Below are 16515 nucleotides of genomic sequence, written 5' to 3' on the forward strand. Positions count from 1 at the left end.
TGTAGAAAGACTTTTCACATACTTTTATTTCCACAGTTCTCCTCTAACATGTGAACATTATTTAAGAACAGACTGTTATACACTGATATTGAAGCAGGGGAGGGGAAGGGACGGGAAGGGAGGGCAAAAAGAGAGAAAGGGGGGGGAGGGACAAAACTAAATCCAATACAAAATGGTCTACGTGAAAGCACAACAAAATCTGTGTGTATAAAATAACAACGGGTGGAGCGCTGCAGCGACGACGACGGCCACCACCTCCATATCATCTTTTCTGGCATCATTGCCGTTTAAATAGATTAATAAAAATACACTTTTTTTTCATGGACCATGAGGCAGGGGGGGAAAAAAAAAATGAAGTGTGATGATTGGGCAGATTTTCCCACCATTTCATTTTTTTCCTTTCTTTTTCTTTTTTTCCTAAAACGAGTGACATGGAATCATCCGGACGCTTAAAAAAAAAAAAAAAAAAAAAAAAAAAAAAAAAAAAAAAAAAGAAGAAGAATGGAAGAATGGAAGAACAAAAAATGGCACAGCACCTACCACTGGCTAGATTCACCGTACGTTTGTATACTTCACATGATCGACGACAGTACACACCGAGAAGAAGGGATGAGAGGGAGAGCGGGAGAGAGAAAGACAGAGAGAGAAAGAAAACGACACCCCATACGCTATTCACACCTACCAAGTGCGTCTCTCAGCTGGTCTTTTCCGTGCTGTAGTGCTTCATGGGCTGGAGCTTTAACATAAAAAAAAAAAATATATATATCAAAATGATCAAAAACATGATCGACATCATGATGTAAGGTCTGGGCGTGTGAGAAGGGAGGGAAAAAAAAACAAAAAAACAAACAAAAACAAAAACAAGCAGCTTCTAGTAAAAGTGTGTGTTCAGGGTCTGTAAATTAAGAACGTCTGATTTGTTAGCAAATCCTCCTGGTTAAAAACCTGGCGTGAATGGAAAGTCAGCACCGAGTCCCTTTTCATCTCCACCCTCTCACACACACACACACACACACACACACACACACACACACACACACACACACACACACACACGAAGGCCTGACAGCAGCTAGGTGAAAGGGAGTGGAGACGATCTGGGACGTTGCTCCCTCCCTTTTGCGTTGAAGATGGCGTGTGAGCTCGAGCAGAGCGGTGGTTCAGGGTCCTCCTGCTGTAAGCGGATCTGCCTCTGGTGAGTGGACGAAGCGAGTCCGGCCCCGGGTTCGAGCGGCCCTGCCTCGCTCCTGTCATCTGTTGGCCGGGAAGTAGTTGGGGTCCAGGTAGTTGTAGGCGGCGCTCGCAGGCAGGCAGTAGTCTCTGTCCAGGAAGCTCTCGGCCTGCTGGACCGGCTCCAGGCGGTGACTCGGCGTGTGTGTGTCCGTCTTAAACGCACTGGAGGAGGAGACGGGTTCAAATAGTTTAGGGTTTGATATGGAATAAGTGCTGAACGAGTTAATCATACCAACAGTGCCGCACTTTTTAGCTGACTGTATCAGTTAAAATACTCAAATATCTCAATTACTTAAGAATAAAAACATCAAATATGCTGCTTGCTTTGGCCACTGGCTGGCGCTTATTGCATTTCTCTCCTCAGCAGCAGTAGCTAACATTTTAGCTCACAGCCTGTCGTCTTATTTTAGTTTGCTACTCAGCTAATTAATATTTTCAAAAAAAGGCAGCTGGATATAAATTGTATCTACAGATGTACTGGTGCAGACGTCCGATATTTCTCACGTGCGTGATTTTATAACATACACCAGAAAAAAGTTAAGACTTTTGTTGAACCACATCTGACCAGTGAACTGGTCTTTAACAGCTCTTCCGCAATATGATAAATTATTTTTAAAAAATGACCTGTCGATACCAACATTATTGCGCATCTCAAGACCAAATAAACCGTTTAATCTACATTGTTTCATAGTTACAGAAACGTGAGTTTAAGCCTAGCTAGCTACAGTAAGAACGTGCTAGTGAGTCACTTTGCTGATTGAGGAGGCATGCAATGCTAATTTACATTAGTACGAAATGTATAAGATGGACACATGGCCCAAAATGTTGAATCCTTAATAATCATGGTATATCGTTTAGCCGATTAACAGCATTTAATCTGTAGTTGGTCATTAAATATCGAGCGGCTTTATGCTTGACTTCATACGTCAGATGTCCTTGATATTTAACTCGACGCATGTGGAGCAGTTATGAGCCGCTCATTTGGTCAAGTGAAGCATCGCGGTGGTGTTAGAGATCATCTCGCTATAGTGTGTGTAAGTGTGTATCAGATGTGTAGTACAGGGACAGGTGGTGGTGCAGATAAACAGAACGGATCTGACCAGTCGGCGCAGTTGGCGCAGAAGTCGACGGCACTGTCCTGCGGGCAGTCCTGGCAGTGCCACCGCACGCCCTGGATTGGCTCGACGCCACACATATCACACTGCGAGAGGAGCACACACACACACACACACACACACACACACACACACACACACACACAGAGTTGTAAACCAGGGTTAGAAACACTCTCCATCTATGCATGCTCTTTACACATCATGATTTTGAGGACTTTTACAGTGAGACACAAAATTTCTCCTTATATCTTACCAAGAATATACTCGAATTTATCTAACATTTCTTTGTGAGAAAATTATTAAGCCTAGACATTTTGCTAGCACTTTTTATGAAGTTATAATGACCTATGAATACATTCATGGCTTGTTATAATGTGTTCCACACATTACTATAAATTTAAAAATGCCTTAAAAATATTTAAATTTAAAAATATTTTTATCATGCATTATTAATAGCTTACACGATACATTATAACACCAATACCAAAGCTTTGTATAGCGCATTACAAGACCTGGTTTTTTAATGAGTTTTAAACGCTGCTTAATGCAAATCTGTGTACAATAATATGAATAAATCACTTTGGGGGATGTGCTGTTATAGGAAAATAATCAACTTCAGGATGTTATTATTAATCAGTTGATTATTATCCAGCACATCCTGAAGCGTTTCATTCCTTAATTACTTCACGTGTGTGTGTGTGTGTGTGGTACCTTGTAGCCTATGTGCTGTGTGAGGGTGCTCTCGCTCTGGAGCTCGTGGATCTTCTGCTTCCTGAGTCTTTTCAGCTCCTGTAGCTCTTTGTACTCTGGCAGGTGCCTCAGCTCCACCGGGACACCATCCTCATCCTGAAACACAGGCATTAATGAAGACACAACACTCTGGACCACTGTAACCAAATACCAAACGTACACAAAGTCTTATGGGTCATGTTTAGAGTTTTTAGGTCGAATTAAGGCTAATGTTGCTACCATATAAGGAAACTGAATAGCAATTAGTTTAGCATCAAGCAAACAATAATCCTCGTCAGATTCAGATTCTATCGGGAAGCATTACGTTTAAAGACCAGGAGGTTATTTTACTAGCATAACCTCATTTGATTTCTACAGTTTGGTACAGGCAATTGATCCATCATAACCTCTGACAGTCGAGGGACCAGAGATAGACCACACGTGAGTCGAACACCGCTCTCTGTCTCTCCGGAGGCTGGCGTTATATCGCTAATAAACTTCCATAACTTTCAACAAGTTATGCATTAACATACACTATACAACCATATGTATGTGCACCCCTGACCACCACGCCCTTATGTGCTTGCTGAACATCTCATTCTAGATTTATTCTCTCCTTTGCTGTTATAATAAGCTCCACTCTTCTGCGAAGGCTTTCAACTAGATATTGGAGCGTGGCCGTGTGGATTTGTGTTCATTCCGCTACAAGAGCATTAGTGAGATCAGGTGCTGATGTTGGTGAGGAGGTCTGGGGTTCAGTCGGTGTTCCAGTTCATCCCAAAGGTGTTCAGTGGGGTTGAGGTCAGGGCTCTGTGCAGGACACTCGAGTTCTTCCACTCCAACCTTCACACGCCATGTCTTCATGGAGCTCGCTTTGTGCACAGGGGCATTGTTATGCTGGAACAGGTTCGGACCTCTTAGTTCCAGTGAAGGGAAACTTATTGTAGAGCACACAAATACATTCTATACAATTGTGTTCTTCCAACTGTGCGGCAACAGTTTGGGGAAGAACCACATATGGGTGTGATGGTCAGGGTGCACAAACTTTTGGACATATAGTGTATCTAAATCAGGGTAGAAACAAGATTTTAAAAAGATGCACTGTTGTTTCTCATTAATTGATTTCTCATCACTACACAATGATTTTATTGATCTCTCAGTTGCTGGTGTCAAATGGAGAAGCAAAATATATATATAATTTAGTTTAAATTAAAACTATTATATCTTATTTTGAATGCCTTGAATCGCTCAACATGCATCAACATCCGAATTTTGTTTAGTCACGTTATTATTATTATTATTATTATTATTATTTTCATTACGCGATATGATGTTTGCTGTTGCGTGCTGTTTAAACTTGCTGACCGAATCGTGGGCCGCGCCGTCCTGCAGGCTGCTGATGAAGCTCGAGCGCTCGTCCTCGTCCTCCATGTAGACGGGCGGCTCGTAGGACGTGAGGAAGGTGGACGGCCGGTACAGGTGCTTGTTCAGGTGGTGCTGCCTCTTATTCGAGGTCTAAGAAAAAAAAACAAAGAAGAAGAAGAAGAAGAATAAGAACAGGAAGAGCATAACTGAAATGACTAGAGGGCGAATAATTAAAAAAGAAACCGAGACAGACCTTTTTGCTGTACATGCACAGGTTTGGAGTTCGCCCTGGGACTGGAATTCCCGCCTTCGTCAGTTTAATGAAATACTTTTGCACTCGACTGGCGACCTGCAGAGGAGACGGAAAAGGGGTTGCTGAGGAAATAAAATCAGGCCATTTTGTTCCTGCATTAAACATGCGACATTTGCTGTGGAGCTCGAGCTGCCAGATGTGGAGGAATTCATTTAGACAAGCTTGGGATGTGACAAAGCTAAGTGTTGCCTTTTAGTTAGGGTGTAGACGTGTATCAGGAGTGCTGAAGTGGCACCTGTTTGGCCGTCCTGTTCCCCAGCTCGTCTGCGATCTTCTGCCATCGTTTAGACTCCACCTCCTCAGGGGGGAACTTGAGGAGAAGCTGCTCCAGCTTTTTCTACAGTGAACAGGAAGGACAGAGTGATTTAACTACACGAGCTGCAGTTTTATAGACAACTCGAAATGAAAACGAGCTCGATTTAAGGAATAAAGCTGAACGTGAGCGGGCACTGAACATTCAGAAGCGGTTTAGAGTCAGAGAGTCTGTGACTGTGCTTTTGTTGCTTCTTTTAAACTTCAGCTGAAAACTTTTCTCTCCTCACAAAATTACTCCTCTCCTCCTACTCCCCTTTTTTAATGACGATGTGTTAATGATGTTACTTTGTGATATGTACTTGTAACGTGAGACTGGATGTAAAAAAATGCACAATATAAATCAAACAAACAAATAAAGAACTGCAACACTGTAGTTTTAATAATTATTATTCTTATAGTAATTTGTAAAGCAAATTTTACACATGAAATACAGCTCAAATTGCTTCATGACAAAATTATAAAGGCAACAATCAACTCGGTACATAATATGAGCAGAATTATTAGTATATAAAGAGATAAAATAATAAAATGTATATATAAATTAGACAAATATAAATTAAGAGAAGTGATAAAAACAAAAAAGAAATAAAAACAGAAAAAAAATAAAACTAATTAAGAAATAAAGAAAAAAAAATGGAAAAATAAAATCATATAAACATAATGCGTACAAAAATGTCTTTAGCTGATTTTTAAAACTATATACTGCCTGAACTTGATAGGTTATTTATTCATCTATTTTTTAAAAATTAATTGATTAATTTTTTCGGGGGTGCATAAAAAGGATGTTGCAAGTCTCATTACCTGCTCCTCCACCGTCCACAGCTGGTTAAACGTGTCTGGTTTGTTCTGGTGATACGGTCTCCCTCTGATCATCTACACACACACACACACACACACACAGAGTCTGATATGAAACGCACATACAGATTTACTCACTATCACTTAAAGTCTACAAGAGCGATTCTCTCGGTGTGTGAACGTAGAGGCTCACCTGTGTCCTGTTTCCGAGCGTGCCGTGTTCCGGGGCGTCGCTGGAAGGCAGAGACGAGTACAGAGCCGAGACGTCGCTCTCCTTCTTGGAATCGGTCGGACTTTTTGGTCTTGCCGGTAAGCCCACTGTATCAAGCAGACGGCGTTGTAAGTACACACCGGTGATCCGTAACAAATACTCTTTTCTGATTGGTGCAGGTGTAGGCTAGGGCTATAGTTAAACATCGCTGTTGTAATTCAACTAGTAAAAGTTTAATAAAAACTTTAATAAAATAAACAAATAATTTATTTTTATCTTATGAATACACCCTTCATCAATGGGTGTTATCGCTTTATCCATACCATCGAATTAGCTCAAAGTGCAGTGATGCTAAGTGTATATTAAATAAGTCAAACACTCTTGGTGTTGTGCGGTTATAGGAAAATCATCAACCATGGAGTGGTGTGATGAAGCGGATTTACTGCTTCCACTAAACCCAAGGTTGATTATTTTCCAATAACAGCATGCCCAGAAAAGTTTCATTCCTCTTATACCACAACAATTTGACAACAAATACAAGTTTCAGCTATTAAAGAATGACACGTGATACTATTTATCCATTTATAGTTACTTTGTGGAACATCTGCGAAACGAGTTCCTGCATTAAGTTCTCTTTTTTTCTCTCTCGAGGTTAATACGACAAAAAAATGCAGATTGTCATGTTACTGAGAAAAACCGCAAAGCGTAAACTCCTCCGCCTGAAGACGTTCTTGTGTTGGAAAACTCCTTCCATAAATGCTGAATAAACATCTCCGTACAGAAAACTTTCCCATATCAACAACGGCACGTTCTGCCCGTTAAACAAGAGCACGTTGTGCGGAGCGTCTGCTGTGTGAACCAGCCGTTACTATAGAAACGATAACGTGTTATATATAATGAGTGCAGTAATATAAACATAACACCTTCTGACCAATCAGAAATGAGAATTTAACAGTGCTGGGGTATGAACGTGTACCAGAACACAGACTATGAATGCTCTAAAGACATCCATCTTTAGTTTAACTGAAAATAATATAACGCATAATGCCTTTTTTACCCACTGTACTCTATATTTATTATGTGCAACGGATGCTTAACGTCAAAGAGTTATCCGAGACGGGAGATCTTGTTACAGCTGTTAGATCTTATTGAAAGAGGCTGAATCTAAATGGCGTAACAGAGAAAACCAGCCTTTCTTGACTGTATTAAATTCAATCTATTAAATTCAACATGCTCCTTTTACATACAGCGTGTAATAGGATAAATCACTTCTCTGTCTCACTCGTATACTGAATTACACTTGGGTTGGATGCTACTGATACACCTCAGACCCGTGTTAAATTGGTGGTGTGACGCATATATCTATTGGTTGCATGCTGCAGTTGTACGTGGTCTCTATTTAGACCAAAACAGCAAGCTGAACACGGATACCTTTGTCGAAGATTAACTTCAACCGCCTTGTCTTGCGCTTCTTGTCACAAAAGTCCCTTTCGAATTCACTGCGGCCTGAGGTGTATTGGTCCCATGCGATTTCGGGGAGCTGGACGACTCTCTGCGGACAGGGCAAGCCCAACTCCACCTAGGAAAGGAAAAAAAAAAAAAAATAAAGTACTCACCAGACACAATCATGTACTCCATTCTCCTCACTAGCTTATTAGAAATTTTCCCGACTAAATCTAATTAAATCTATCAGGATGACGACATGTATCATAAACGTCTCAAATCTGCAGCGACAGTTAGTATACACATGTCTTGTGTAGAAGTGGATGAAATATGTTGTGTCAGATTTTCCATAATGGCTGTCCCCTTTCTCATCCTTCAACCTAACTTAAATGTAGAAACGGATGATTACTTTCAGGTGTAATAAAGCCCCTCCATATTGTTAAATATCTTCTGTACAGGCCGCTAATTGACAAGATGAAGAGCAGCCAATGAAGCTCTTGGGATGTGTGGTGAAACCAAAAATTCCACCAGTTCACTAGTCTTGACCTACTACTACTACTACAAGATCTTCAAAATACCCTGGATGACCACGAACCTTCACAGATATCTACAGCTGTGTGTGCACTGAGATAATGACGCCTCACCTGTTTCTGAAGCTGGTCCACGAAGGCAATGGGGTTGGCCAGGGCCTGCTTCTGGTGGCGAGTCAGTGCCTCCAGATCCAGGATGGCCCGATTTCTCTGGGCCTCCAATACGCCGATGGTCTGGAGCAGTCTCTGATAGCTTAAAAGTGGAGGACGAGGAGAACGATGAAGGTCCGCTCAAGGATTATCTACAGCGTCAATTTGTTTGTGGCATGGCAACGATTAACTACGTCACATTAAAAATCACTCTGCATTACTCACTGCGTGGGAGACAAATCAATGCTGCGGTGTGCGCTGAAGAGAAATCCACACAGCAAGAAAAATACTGCTTAACAGCAATTAGAGAAACCTAACAAACATCACTGGCGATAGACGACGGATCCAGAAACATGACCTTTCTATTAGACACAAGGCAGCTCGACAAGTACTCGGATCACAAGGACAGGAAAGAGATGGGTTCAGACAGCAGAAGAATCAGAAACTCCTGCCTAAGACTGTTCTTCAGAAGCTCAACAGACCTCAGAGAATCAATCCGAGCCAAACATGTCAGTGACGGAAATCAAATGCAGTCTGCAAGCACTCAATTTTAATGAGAACATAATCAGAAACTTGCTCAAACAGAAACATCTGTATCCCTTTTCCCTTTAGCAATTTAAAAATAGCCAGCTTAAATGCCAGGATAAGCACAGGGAGCTACAAAGATGTTGTAAATGGTTGTATTTATCTATTATGCATGGTGCTGTGTCGAGTCTTGGCCCATGACAGGGACTGTACTACCACCTAAGTGTGGTCCAAATCGTCTTTATCAAAGCGACAGGGGAGAAAAAGCTCAGCACTCAATTTAACACGCTGCCAAGAATCAGTTCCTGATTAAAAAAAAAAAAAAATCCTGTCAATCTGATTTTCCACCTAACACGTCATTCGCACTTATTGCCTCACGAGTCCAGCAGAGAGATACAGCACAAACCAGGACCACAAGATTACAGTTTTAGATACGATAAAACCGACACTCCCAATGGAGCCGAACCACACAAAGACTCTCAGTCAGGGATCAGCCTGGAGTTGAACAATAACACTCCGTCCACACGTATACACACATTTATCTCTGCGTCCACAGTTTTAAAATTCTGTTGTTATACGGATGGGAAAAAAAGTATGTTTACGAAAATGCTGATGTCACAGCGTCACCCTGTGCACGGTCATTACACGTGTTAAGAATGCGCCGGGACTCGGATTATCGAGGCGGCTGACGAGGTTGTTAGTGGTGTGTAATGCCATATTTGATAATGTGTCCGTGGTTTCATTTCGTTTTCTTCTATTATGACACCCTCGTGTGGAGGCGAAAGAGTATGATGAGCGCTGTACAGAATCCGACACTCCAGGACCTCCGAAAGTAGTTTGTTTCAATAACACTCGGGTCTTACTGACTCTGCATTCACCTAAGCAGTAGTTAAACCTCATGGTCAAGCCTCGCATTTTGCTGCGTTGGTGTTTTTCCCTGCATATCGGCTTCTCTACCACTCAATACACAGCTCTTAACGTTATTCCAGAGTCGTTTGACATAACAGTTTATGACATACTATCACCCAGTTGGCGTGGTCATGTAACCTTTTCTTATGGATGGAAATATTTTCAAAAGCACTGCTCATGTGAAAGGAAGGAAATTTTCACAAAAAAAAAAAAATATATATATATATATATATATATATATATATATATATATATATATATATATATATATATATATATATATATATATATATATATCCGTATACATGCTCACAAATCTGGACACAATTCAGTGGTGATGTTGGAGACCAAAACTACTACCCCTTGATTGTTGATTAAATTTACTCGACAAATCGAAGCTTTTGCAATCTGACAGCCTCCATAGAGTGACTTGCTGTTTCTCCAAACCATAACGCCCATGCAGTTGGCAGCTTTATGTCCTACTGCGTCGGGAGATGAACCAGCTGGGCACGACCCAACACAACCTGTCCACCAACAGCAGGCCACGCCAACTGCCTTTCCAACCACGGGCACAGAAATTACCGAGCGTAAATCTCTGCTAAGCCTCGGCTAAACGCTGCAACGTATGCGATAGAATGAGTCGAATCGGACCATGAGGCATTGTTTGTGCACAGCTCTGTGAAGGCTGATTTACAAGATAAGCAGGACCTGCCTCACCACAAAATGTAGCTCAAACACTTTAAATCCTTTAAGCCAAACTAAATTAAAGAGCAGGTGCAATGCAGACAAAATAAAAAAAGCACAGCATATACGATCTAATACACATTTGACCTTATTAAGGCAGCAAACACTGAGATCAGATAAACATCACTAATGTGCTTGCAAATATAATCAGTAATGAAAATATCAATTTAAATCACGCATTAAAAAAAAATAGAAATTTTAACACAGTGGACACAAAAATATGACAAACACTTCACAAGACAAACAGAACACTCCACATACTCTTTGTTGTGTTTGAGAGCCAAGTGATCAGACTCGAAATAGTAGACATCAGGATCGTCCTCCTCCGCCTCTTCCTCCTCGGCCTGCCCGACTGATGGCTCTTTGGTGGATCTGGAACCTCTACTATCCAACAGGCCAGTATCTTCACTGACCTTGGCCCCTATGTGTTCACAGAGTTCGCTGTCTGCCTCGCTAACAAGACTCGGCCTGTCAGTCGGAGGTTCTTTATGGCAGGCCGAGTCATCCAAGTCAAGAGGAACCACCGCAACCTCCTCCTTCAGTAATCCGTTATCCGCGTGGGGGGAACCAGGCTTGGGGGAGCTGCATCTTGGCCCACTAACACAGGAAGTGCGGCGAGGGGAAGTCCTCAAGGTGTATCTATGCTCTTGAGGCTCCGTGAAGGAAGGCGGCTCCGCGGGAAGCTGGGAGGTCAGCCCTGCTGTTTCCCCTGAGATATTTGAGCAATCGTCTGAAGGGTCCTGCAGATCCACAAGCAGGCCACCGTTAATGCTCTCCTCAGCCACGTGCTCGTCCTGGACCTGGCCAGTGTCCCCGACCACGTCTACTTCAACCTCGACCTCCGGTTCCAGAGACAGAACAGCTTCAGAGGCCTCTTCAGCTGAGCAGTTCCTCTCTCTGTCGGCCTGAAGGCCATTGGACTCGTCCACCTGTTTAAGAAGCGGGGATGTACAAGGCACAATGGGGTCCAGGGTTGAAGCTGCCACTTGGCTGCCATTGGGCAGCGAGGGACTGTTCGTGAGCGTGGTGGGGCAGGCACAGGGCTCTGCAGGCAAGGCTGCAGATTCTAAGTCATCCTTATGGACCTCAGCCAGGCCATTGGTCGCCTTGTGGGATTCGCTGGCTGGCAAAGAAGGACCGCGTTCCTTCTTGTCCTCGTCCTTTTCCTCCTCGCACTCTTTGTCGAGGCTGACAGACAGCGCCAAGCCCGAATCCGAGGGCGAGTTTGAAGCAAAGTCCGATTTAGAGTCCTCATCGTTGCCCTTGGCTGCAGCCGGATCAGGGCTCTCAGGTTTGGGAGAAGGTTCCTCCTCAGTTCCTTGGGATTCCCCTGAGCAAGAGCACCGCTTAGCCCTCTTCTGGGAAGGGGAGGCTTCTTGTCCTCCCCCAGCTCGAACTCTTTCAGAGGCGTCCGATTTCTCCGGCTCGTCCTTCTCAGAGACAGACAGGCCCCGTTTCCTGTGGGTAGGCAAGGACTCTCCTTCAGCTACCTTCCCCGATTGAGTCCCGGCCTGCTGGTTCTGCTGGCAGTCCTGCTTCTTCGAGGGCAAGCGAGTTCTGGGTGTGGGAGGAGGCGAGGTCTCCTCCGGCTGTGCAATGCTGCGGTTCCTGAGGGTTCGGCCACAAAAGTTCTCGTCCAATCCATTTAACCCCACTGATGATCTTGTGACACGCGAAGAACGGGACGCGGCCATACTATGGAGGGTGCCTACTGACTCCTCATCGTGGTGCTCTCCTCTGCGGCAGAATACGGGCACCTGAAAAAAGAAAAAAAAAAAATGTTAAGTTCCCATATAGACTGCTTCTTCAACGAGCCAATAAGAAACTATAAAGAGCAACACTTCCAGGAAAATTACGATTTCAGGCCTTTCTCTTTTTTTCAACCTTGTCTTGTGTACAGCTTTGGGCTGTGATGGAACAGCGATTGCATTTCAGTGTGGCACAACTGCAACCCACTGATTGAAGTGAAATACAATGTAATGGGAAATTACATTCGCTTCTGACACGAAGTCAGCATTTAATTCATAAACAGATTTAGCTTTTCAGTGCCGTACATTTTCCACATCACCAATGAAAAGCAATACTGTTAGTGTATTGTGTTTCACGTTATTTCTATTTCACAGCTCTACCGCCTTCTCTCTCTGAAACAGTAGTGACTGAAGCATTAGCAGATCATGTTCTACAGTCTGCAAAACGCCCGTCAGCAAGTAGCATAATGAGATAAACACATATCTGGCAAGACAGATTTTAACCGCCGTTCTCATTTACTGCCCTTATCTGCATCATAAATACAAAAAGCCCACTGGTGCCAGCAAATGCAGTTTTTCTGTTATCTGAGCTTCACAGAGGCTTTTTTTTTTTTTTTTAACCAAAGCTCTCCGGTGGAAAACCAGGCACCAGCGACGTTTTCCAGGCAATTTCCTACCAATCTCTCGGTCAAATGAGGCTGACTAAAATGTCAAAGACAAGCTGTGGGATTTAAACAGGTTGTATCCAATTACTGCAATTCAAGACGAAATGATAGACCGCTCCACAAAACATCTGCCGGCGAGATCCGAAATTTGATCGTGTCAACAGGACATGACGATGCCTTCCCTCAGTTTATCGTTAAGCAGCAGCTAATCATCAAACAGCAAGTTTTAAGCTAATGTGATTTGACCTTGGTTATGACAAATACGACCATCAATCAATTTCCCCCATTAAGCAATTTGCTTCGATTCCCTTCTTTTAGCAATGAATGTGTTTCGTTAGTCGTCATTTCTCACACTCAAGAAGGGGAAAAAAACTAAAAGAGAAACATTTTCACACAGCCACATAATATATACTTGTTAGCTAACAACCCATGATCATAGATGTTGAGCCACATTCTTCTAGCTCAAGGTCAAATATTTGGGTTGAATATTATTATTATATATTTAAACCTTTCAGATGTTTAATTTTTCTTAATGTGGTTCACAATATATCTTTTAAAAAAACGTGTAAAAAATGTTAGGAAAATGTTTCATTTCAGGATATAAAAGATGGAAAAACCCCCCTGAAAGACTCTCAGACTAATCGCTATAATTAACGCAATGCCGTTCGATTACCTGCTGATCGTGGTGCAGTGGGATTTAGCCCTCGCTTCATCTCTACCTAAAGCGAGTGATGCAGCGGCGCTTTAATCTGTCCGGCTGCCTCACCTCCTCATCTGTGCACTCGATGCGCTCAAACAGACCAGCTTCCAAAGTTTCATCTTTTACTCTAACGCCACGCCGTCAACACCATCACATCAATTTAGTCTTTTCACAAATAAATCTCTTGTCTAAGAGAGAAACTGGAGTGTGTATATATATTTACGGGTTTTAGGTTAACTCATGTGCTTCAGGGGGGGAAAAAGCTGCCACTCATCTGTTTTAGTTAAAATGTAAACAGTTTACATGCAGATTTTTCTTTCTTCCTGTTCTAAGAAAAAGATATACGTACAACAATTAATAAGAGTGCGAGTATGAAAACTTTTCCGATGTTGACGAGCTGCTTTTTCTCCCCCGTTAAGCGCCTGGTGGTTACCGTAAAATCATGTATATACGCACACTCCAGTTTCTATCGCAGAGATTTTAATCTCTTTCTAATGAGCACAATCAATAAAATTATCTGATTACTGAAGCTTTAGATTTAACACTTTGTATTTTTCTCTTTCAGGAAAATTCTGGTACAACCCTAATAAATGTAGTTAACTGGTGTCTTAATGAGAGCTGAGTCATTAACGATCCCAAAACATTCTTGGTTTACTTTGACAGAAACAGAGTTCGAGACAACAGCACTGACTGAAATGACATTAATGTGAAATGGGGGGAAGGGGGCGGGGCTTCCAGTTTGTCCGTTAATCATTACGGATTTATATCTCCATTGGCTCGTTTGTCATTTCATTTTTGGGCGGAGTATTTTTTTGTAATGGCGTATTTTGAGTGATAATTCGTAGCAGCGTAGTGCGATGTGAAAATGCGAAGCATGCGACTTAATGATGTGTTCATGACCAAGTGAGAACTGAGAAGTTTCCGACTTCCCAGTAGGAACGATCCGTCTGAACAATTCGTAATTCCGAAAGTTTTTCGAGCGATCCAAGTCACGATTCTGTGACGTCACGTCTACATTTAAGGTGATTTAAGGTTTATAGCAGTCGCTAAATACCGGGTGATACTTTGATCATTAAAATCTTAATCTGCTTTCGGCACAATTTTGCTCTTATGTCATTTTTCGGCTGCGTTAACAGTGAATCGTCACATACACTTAAAAAAAGAAAAAGCACTAACCAGACAACTATTTACGACTTACGGCAAGTATTCATTTTACTTCCGACTTCTGACGGCCGGGTTCGTAGCGTAAACGTCAGAACGTCTGAAGTACGAGTCGGAAAAACCTCCCGCATTGTCGTGAATGCTGCATAAACACACAGATTAAACCGCGCTGTATTCACGCTATCAGTAACGCAAACGTCAGAGCGACCTGTGATGTCAGAGCGACCTGTGATGTCAGAGCGACACCAAGCGCCGTCTTCTGACGCCGATAACGAAAATACCGTACGCACCAACAAATCGGAAGCAAATCCACCAAACACAGCATGAATATTTCTGTATAAATACGTTTAATGTGTTTCAGGGTGGACTTTTCCTTTAAAACACATACACACACAGCATCCATGTTGAACATCTTGTATTCACTGCATTCAGGACTTTAGATTGATGAATTGGGGATAAATAAGGGATTTGTGGCAGTAAACAGTTTTATAGGTTTAATTTAGGATTTAAGAGGACACCAAGAGAACCTCATGAAGCTGTAGACACTATTTATAAGTCATGAACTCACCTTTATTCCTGACTAGGAAATCATTTCACTGTGCAAAAACAGAAGAGTCTCCTGGTTTATCATTCATCAGGCCCCTTGTGCTCTGTGTGTGTGTGTGTGTGTGTAAGCCGGGTTTTTAGAGCTCAGAACCCCACTTACGAGACGAGCACTCACTTCACTTCATAATTAACACACATTAAAACATATAAACCTCACTGAATAAACATTTAACGCTTCAACCCTCCGGCTAAAGTGAACAAAAACAAACGTGTTGCTAGCTAACACCTCACGACCTGCTAAACTAGCAACCGCATTGACAACGGAAAAAAAACACTACAAACGCACAAAATGATTTCATTCCGTGACACAGCTTACATGAAAATAACAATGCAAATTTTATTTAATTTAAAATATAATATATAAAAGGCGTTAGCTAGTCTAACCAAAATTACAACGCTCCGTTGTCATTCATGAGAAGTTAGCCGAGCAAGTTGCAAGGCTAGTTAGCGGGCTCGGTCCCAAAATACGCTCCGATTTGTCGTGTAGTGCACTACGTAGGGCGCACGTGCCGTTCATTCACACGCTGGGATAGTGCGCTTGTGCACTGCGCACGCGAGGATTTGAGACTGAATCCGCGCTTTGCGGAGGAGAGGGAAGGAAAAAAAGCTTCTGGATCCGCACAAACTCGATTTAGCATAACCGGCTAACACACGTTAACTAGCACTGGACTAGCTAGCTATATAAAAACGTCATTTGGTAGCGAGTCAAACAAAAATTCTATAAATTCAACGCTACACCTAGTTATTCGTCTAAAACGCGGCATACCTATTTGGCTAACTGTTGTTTCGGCTTGCTTATGCTAGCACGCTAAGTGCTAAGCGCTAACCGCTAAGCTAACGCTAGCTAATTGTTTAGCGCGACAACTTTTCCCTCCAGCATTTCACGCGCACCGTGGACTTAGCAGTCCAGTGGGTTTGTTTAATATTTAATGCATTTAGCCTCATCTTAAGATATATACACGCGCAAAACCGTGAGGGAATAATTCGTTTTTAAATGATTTGTGAAGCTACAAGAATTACACTTACCTCATTTCCGCAAATGGTTTGCTGCGCACTGGGCGGCAGCCATGTTTTTCTGTCCAGACTGCGATACTTTTCTTTCCCACCCGTTTTCCGACAAGTCCCGCCCCCTTTGTTATGACTGGTAATCTTGTACGTTTAGAGCTGCGGGGTTTAATGATTAATTAGCCAATCATGTTGCAGGAGGATGCGCGGTATTAGCCAATAGCAGTGCAGGAGGCGGAATTACAGTGAA

General features: G+C 42.5%; 1 protein-coding gene across 2 annotated transcripts; it reads right to left on the bottom strand.

Annotated features, from left to right (window-relative positions):
* On the bottom strand, window positions 1-16379 carry zzz3 (zinc finger, ZZ-type containing 3). Of its 2 annotated transcripts, none has more exons than XM_026936482.3 (12): window positions 16287-16379; window positions 10642-12137; window positions 8167-8305; window positions 7511-7658; window positions 6062-6186; window positions 5872-5943; window positions 4991-5092; window positions 4696-4791; window positions 4443-4592; window positions 3060-3194; window positions 2334-2434; window positions 1-1395 (listed from the first exon to the last, which is right to left on the bottom strand). In XM_026936482.3, the coding sequence occupies exons 2-12, from the start codon at window positions 12072-12074 to the stop codon at window positions 1251-1253; spliced, it is 2646 nt and encodes an 881-aa protein (XP_026792283.3). In that variant the 5' UTR covers window positions 12075-12137; window positions 16287-16379; the 3' UTR covers window positions 1-1250. The 2 variants fall into 2 exon arrangements, with proteins under 2 accessions (XP_026792283.3, XP_026792284.3); XM_026936483.3 differs by lacking the exon at window positions 16287-16379 and adding an exon at window positions 15223-16245.
* Window positions 16380-16515: the final 136 nt, after the last annotated feature.

Source organism: Pangasianodon hypophthalmus, chromosome 4 (genome assembly GCF_027358585.1).
Source record: "Pangasianodon hypophthalmus isolate fPanHyp1 chromosome 4, fPanHyp1.pri, whole genome shotgun sequence".
NCBI lineage: Eukaryota > Metazoa > Chordata > Actinopteri > Siluriformes > Pangasiidae > Pangasianodon > Pangasianodon hypophthalmus.

What these genes read in the sequence shown, in the direction of transcription:
- zzz3 (XM_026936482.3), bottom strand. Translation starts at nt 12,074, where the DNA reads ATGGCCGCGTCCCGTTCTTCGCGTGTCACAAGATCATCAGTGGGGTTA. An exon ending in TGTGCATGTACAGCAAAAAG is followed by an intron (nt 4,593 to 4,695) that starts GTCTGTCTCGGT and finishes TTTTTTTCTTAG; the next exon opens with ACCTCGAATAAGAGGCAGCA. An exon ending in CACAGCACATAGGCTACAAG is followed by an intron (nt 2,435 to 3,059) that starts GTACCACACACA and finishes CTCCTCTCGCAG; the next exon opens with TGTGATATGTGTGGCGTCGA.